Source organism: Nicotiana tomentosiformis, chromosome 7, assembly GCF_000390325.3.
Source record: "Nicotiana tomentosiformis chromosome 7, ASM39032v3, whole genome shotgun sequence".
Lineage (NCBI taxonomy): Eukaryota > Viridiplantae > Streptophyta > Magnoliopsida > Solanales > Solanaceae > Nicotiana > Nicotiana tomentosiformis.
In genome coordinates, this window is record NC_090818.1 from 11,495,380 (window position 1) to 11,501,783 (window position 6,404).

General features: G+C 34.2%; 1 protein-coding gene across 1 annotated transcript; it reads left to right on the plus strand.

The window, feature by feature from the left end:
- The first annotated feature begins 1,207 nt into the window (after positions 1–1,207).
- LOC104120536 (cytochrome b561 and DOMON domain-containing protein At5g47530-like) lies at positions 1,208–4,148 on the plus strand. Its single transcript, XM_009632317.4, has 3 exons — positions 1,208–1,958; positions 2,689–2,943; positions 3,615–4,148. Exons 1-3 carry the CDS (start codon positions 1,329–1,331, stop codon positions 3,933–3,935), a joined length of 1,206 nt encoding a protein of 401 aa, XP_009630612.1. The 5' UTR covers positions 1,208–1,328; the 3' UTR covers positions 3,936–4,148.
- Positions 4,149–6,404: the final 2,256 nt, after the last annotated feature.

A 6,404-nucleotide genomic window follows, 5' to 3' on the forward strand; every position in this document is an offset into this window, starting at 1 on the left:
CATTTTATGTCAAAATTAAACCCAGAAAAACCGACCAAAGTTGGTCGATTTTTAATTTAAAAAACAATTATTCCAAAATACCGACCAAAGTTGGTCGGTTAATGAACATTGAATTCCCAGAATTTAACATTACCGACCAACTTTTGTCGGTATTTTGCCTGCACTGTTGAGGTTACCGACCATAGTTGGTCGGTAATGTTTAATTTTAATTATTTTAAAAAAATATATATTTTCACTTACCGACCAAAGTTGGTCGGTTTTTTTTAAAATTTATTAATTAATAAAAAAAATATAATTTAGTTAAATCGACCAACTTTGGTCAGTAAAATTAAATTAATAAAATATATTTCCGAGCAAAGTTGGTCGGTAAGTACTTAAACTTGTCAGATGGTCCTGTTAAGCTACCGACCGACCAACTTTGGTCGGTAAGCCATTCCGACCATCAAAACACCGTTCACACCCTAATGGTCACGTTTTGGTCGGTAATTGGCCATAACCGACCAACTTTGATCGATTTTTTTGGTCGGTTTTTAGCGAATTTCTAGTAGTGAAACTTTGGGAAGTTTATGATGATGATATTCTAGGCGACTGTGATAAAATTGCCGTCCTAAATCGACCTTGTTCTAAAAATAAAAATTTCAAACTTTAACACACACACAAGAATATTGTTAACTCCCCTAAGAAAACTCTATCAAGAAGTTTTATATAATCTTTCAGCTTAATATGTGCAGAATATTGCATTCTCCCATCTGCTTAAACTTCACATATTTATTGTTTAACCACTCTCCTCAGCTACATTGAACTATTCTCCTGTACTATTATAATTTCTAAAAACAATGGCACCTTCTATATGACCAAAGTGTCCAAATTATGTCCTATTAGCCGCAAAATTATAAATTAATAAATTCAAGACTTTTCCATGTGTGAAAGCAAGGTTAGTTTGAGCACCAAGCCAAGTCAGTTTTAGAAAAGTATTCAATCTCTGAATTTAATACAAACCAAAAAAATAAAAAAAATCAAACACTTTCCTGGTTACTTCCGTTAGAACGCTTCTTTGTGTTTCATTTCTAATTAACTTTGTTTTTCACATATTTGTCTAAGATTCCACGTAAAGGAAACAGTCAACTAACTCCCTAAATTGTCATTAGCTACTTCACCTTCCTTTCACCTTCTCTTTCCAAAATCTATAAAATCTAAGCCAATTTCCCCATTTTTAAGCAAGTAGTTCAGTTTCTTGATTCATTCATCCAAAACCAACAAATACAATCCCCTTTAAAAAATAGCCAATTCTTGCAAAAATAGCCAGTTCTTGAATTTGGTTCTCAAATATGGATAGACTAGTAACAACTTTGTTGTTTTCATCATTCTTGTTATTAAGTCTATTTTCTACTACTTCTTATGCTCAAACACAAAACTGTTCAGCTTTTGCATTTAGAAATAATCAGAATTTTGCAACTTGTAATCCTCTACCTTTGCTCAATTCTGTTCTTCACTGGACTTATCATTCAGATAATCACACAGTTGATCTTGCTTATAGACACGGAGGAGTTACAGATTCAGACTGGGTAGCTTGGGGTTTAAATATTAATGGAGGAAGAATGGCTGGTGCACAATGTTTGGTTGCATTTAAAAATTCCAGTGGCCAAATTCAAGCTTACACTGCTCCTATTGCTGATTATTTTACTCAGTTAAGACAAGGTTTTTTGAGTTTTAATGTGCCAAGAATTGAAGCAGAGTTTTTAAACAATGAATATATTATTTTTGCAAGTTTGGAACTTCCTAGTGGAAGGACTAGTTTTAATCAGGTTTGGCAAAATGGCCAAGTTTCTGGTCAGGCTTTGCAAGCTCATAGCCAGTCTGGTGATAATATGAGGTCTTTTGGAAGTGTTGATTTTGCAAATGGCCGGTTAGGGAATGATGGTGGTGGCTCAATCACTTCTAGACAACGTAAAAGAAATGTGAGTTCATCACACCCTTCATTTCTTTAAGATTTAATTTATATACATTGACCGGTGAAAATAATTTTTACATTATTACTGTACTTTAGTATGTCATAGTGTGCATAGCCTACCTGATTTTTCATGTTACTAATCCCATTTATACGGACGGTTTCCTTTAGTATGTCATAGCATGCATAGCCTACCCGGTTTTTTATGTTACTAATCTCATTTATACAGACGGTTTCCTGTAGTTATATGTTAGGTAAGGACAGACGCAACCTAGTTTACTAGGTCCATTTGAACAGTATTCTCAACGCATAGCGTAAAAATTTCAAAAGTCCTATTGTATCAACACTAAGAACTTAGGTTGAGCCAATCAAGTTCAAATTTCGAATGTCTACAACTTGCAGGGGCGGATGTAGCATTGTATCCAAGGGTTCAATTGAACCCATAACTTTAAAAATATAATGAGCTCAATGTTAAGAACCTTAAATATTGAGCTCATAAAGTTTAAATTCTGAATCCACCTAGGGTGATGTGATAGTGTAAATTCTTATTTACACCGTTAATATATAGAAGTTAAAACTCATTTTATATCCACTATGTTTTTTTCCCAAGTAAAGGGCATTCCGATGCACTAAGTTCCTGCTATGCGCGGGTCTGGGGAAGAGCCGGACCACAAATAACTAGGAGGGAAAAAAAAGAGATCTATTATTGACTGGTTTGGTTCTTGAAAATTATTTGACAGGTTCATGGAGTATTGAATGCAGTGAGTTGGGGAGTGTTAATGCCAATGGGTGCAGTATTTGCAAGGTATTTAAAGGTGTTCAAATCAGCAAATCCAGCTTGGTTTTATCTACATGTTGCTTGTCAAACTTCTGCCTATGCTGTTGGTGTTGCTGGATGGGGCACTGGTCTCAAACTTGGCAGTGATTCTGTTGGTATTAAATTCACTACTCACAGGAATATTGGTATCACTCTTTTCTGCCTTGGAACTCTTCAGGTATTACAATTTATCTTAAATGGACTTTTATACACGTCTGAAAAAGTCAGTGGGACGGGTTCAACTGAACTAATTGCTTTTGGTTCAAACCATATTAGACATATAATTAGCTCTGTCTTAACGTATTAATTCTAAATGTTGAATTCGCTTCTGCAATCAGTTGCACACGCACAAAAGACCAGACCATTAAATAGAGAGCAAAAGATTTTTCTTTTTTTCCCCTCTTTATTACGTAACATGTTAACCGTCTTTACACAAATAGCCCGATCAGATTCATTGTTTACTTTTCATAGCCAATATACATAAATTATACACTGATATACATGAATTATACATGTATTATAGATCCGCTTACTATTTTTAACTTAAGCCGTTGGGTGAGTGACTATTAAGGTTAATTCTTTTAACTTCTTATATACATAACACAAGACTAAAAAGGCATCCCGGTGCACTAAGCTCTCGCTATGCGCGGGGTTCTGGGAAGGGTCGGACCACAAGGGTCCATTGTACGTTGCCTTACCCTGCATTTCCGTAAGAGGCTGTTTCCACAGCTCAAATCCGTGACCTCTCGGTCACAAGGCAGCAACTTTACCAGCTACGCCAAGGTTCACATAACACAAGACTGAGGCCCATTATTAATTGCTAAATTTGTATAAATGAATACTTTTCAGGTGTTTGCTTTGCTTTTGAGGCCAAAGCCAGACCACAAATACAGATTATATTGGAACATTTACCACCATGCTATTGGATACGCAGTGATCAGTCTAAGCATTACCAATGTATTTGAAGGATTTGATGCTTTGAATGGGCAAAAGAATTGGAAAAGAGCTTACATTGGAGTGATCATAGCCATAGGGGCAATTGCAGTTTTATTAGAAGCATTCACTTGGTTTATTGTCATCAAAAGGAAAAAGACAGACTCTAATAAGAACCTACAAAATGGAACAAATGGTGTTAATGGTTATGGAAATGGGACACATCAGCAGGCATAAAATAGAGAATTTGGATTACACATAAATGTCACTTTGGATATGTTTTGTATGCATATATATGTATTGGTTATTTGGTTTAGATGATTTGTTTATTTATGATGTTTTAGCATCAGATTTTGGTTTTTTTTTTCTTTTTTAATTCCCATTTGCAGATGAATATATTCTTGTATAATACATGTTGAGAGACCACCTATTCGTGGTTTTATTTTGTTACTACTAGTACTCTTTTCCTTCATTATTATCGATTTGGCAATAAGAGTTCTCTTTTAGTTTAGCACTACCAAAAATATGGTGTAAATATGATTTTAACTTATGCTTAAGATAAATAGTGTAAAGTTTTTTTCGCCTAAAAGGTTACCTGCAATAACAAGTAACTTTCTACTAGATGTCCAATTTGATTATTTCAAAAATAAAGTAATAATCTAATATAACTGGTTAAAGATTTTTTATGGTATAAAATTTCTTTGCATAGTCAAACATAAATAAATTAACCAATACAATTACTGCCACCACTACCATCTTCAACCCCTGCCCTCTCCCCCGGCCCATAAAAGACAAGGGAGTTATACTTTTGGCTGGCATGTCAAAAATATTTACAACTCCTAATTAGTATACATAAATTATATATTAATTATATACGACTACATACATATATATGTATATTGTATATATATATGTTGGTTATTTTGTTGAGTGGACGGCGACGTAGGTTAATTTCTTAAAAAACAAATGATTTGCCAAGTGGCATTTATTGGCATAAAAGTTGGAAAAACATGGAATGGGCCTTCTAGAAGTTGAAACTTCAAAAACAGAGAACTCTGAGTAATAAGAGGCTAAGTTGAGAAGCGAAATGTTTAGTAGTTGCAAATGCAAGCAAAGTCATTGTCTTTGGCAATTAAGTATAACTTTTCTAGAAGAATTGCCTGATTGCTAGTCAATACCTAATTTGCCAAGAAAAAGTCAAGTCCACTTAAGTACGAAACTACTATTTAAATCCGTTTCGTCTTTAAAATGATATAAATTCGAACAAAACAGTTGTTTGAAAAATCTTAGGGGGAATATTTTATACTAACATTTCTTCGGAACATTAGAAAAGACCGAATAAATTTGGACTTTTATCGTATTTGTCCCCTCGGCCAAAAGTATTTACAGCACCTAGCAAGTATACATATAGTATACCTTAATTATGTATAATATATATAATTTTAAGTTATATCGGCCAATCGGCTAATTTTAAGTTAATTTCTCAATAAACTTTTTAAAATTTTTCATACGCTATATTGCTTAAGTTTGCCAGGAAAACAAAATCTATTTCCTTGGGAATGCACATCTTCTCGAATAAGAAAATCTTATTCATGTTCACTACTTAGAAATCCAGGAAGATTCGTCCACAAAAATCGACCAACGTAGGTCGGTAATGGCCAATAACCGTCCAAAACGCGACTATTAATGTGTGGTCTGTATTTTAAAGGCTGGAAGGGTCAGAAATTACCGACCAACATTGGTTGGTATGCTTTACACGACCATTTGACAATTTAATTGACTTACCGACAAACATTGGTCGGAATGTTATTTTAATAATTTAATTTTACCAATCAAACTTGGTCGGTGTATTAAATTTATTAATTTTTCTTACCGACTCGGTATTGGAAAAAAAATTATAAATAATTAAAATTTAAAAATACCAACCAACGTTAGTCGGTAAACTGGACAGGGAAGGCAACTTACCGACCAACTTTGGTCGGTAATGTTAAATTTCTGGGAAATAAATGTGCATTAACCGACCAACATTGGTCGATAATTTATAATTTTAATTTTTTTTATTAGATACTGACCAAGGTTGGTCGGTTTTCTAGGATTAATTTTGGCAAAAAATGCCTGTTTTGGTAGCTACACCACCTGCCAAATAAAAACAACATACTAATACCTCCAATTCACATCTAATAACCACCAATTCACCACATACAACCCCTAATTCACCACAAATCAAACCAAACATCCAACAATAACAATAACAACAACCAAACATCCAATTAATATTTTAAAACTAACAAATTAAAGTTTAATTAAATATCACAATCCAAAACCAAGCAAAAACTAAGTAATTACAACAAGTTCAAAATTGTTCAATCTAATTCAAAACTAGTTTTATTAGTCTAGTTCAAAGTATATTAAAGTATTGGTCAAGGGGTATTTTCTACAATATCATCATCATCTGATGAATATTAATCTACAAGACGGTATAGAGAACGGTCTTGTAGAGGACAGGAAGAACGATCACGGGTCGGATGGGAGGAATGATCACGTGGAGGTCGAGCGATAGAATTTTTTCTCAGGAAGCCCGTATACCTTTCCCCTTTTTGGACCACCAACAGCCTCCAACCATATTCTTTCAGCATCCTCGTCCGAAGGTTGGGTTGGCTTGCCCGATTCACCAACTGGTTGTGTCACGATCCAAAATCCACCTAG

Bases quoted from the DNA above. Each gene is read 5' to 3' on its own strand.
- LOC104120536 (XM_009632317.4), top strand. From the start codon at position 1,329: ATGGATAGACTAGTAACAACTTTGTTGTTTTCATCATTCTTGTTATTA. The intron at 1,959-2,688 runs GTGAGTTCATCA...ATTATTTGACAG, and splicing joins CTAGACAACGTAAAAGAAAT to GTTCATGGAGTATTGAATGC. The intron at 2,944-3,614 runs GTATTACAATTT...AATACTTTTCAG, and splicing joins TCTGCCTTGGAACTCTTCAG to GTGTTTGCTTTGCTTTTGAG.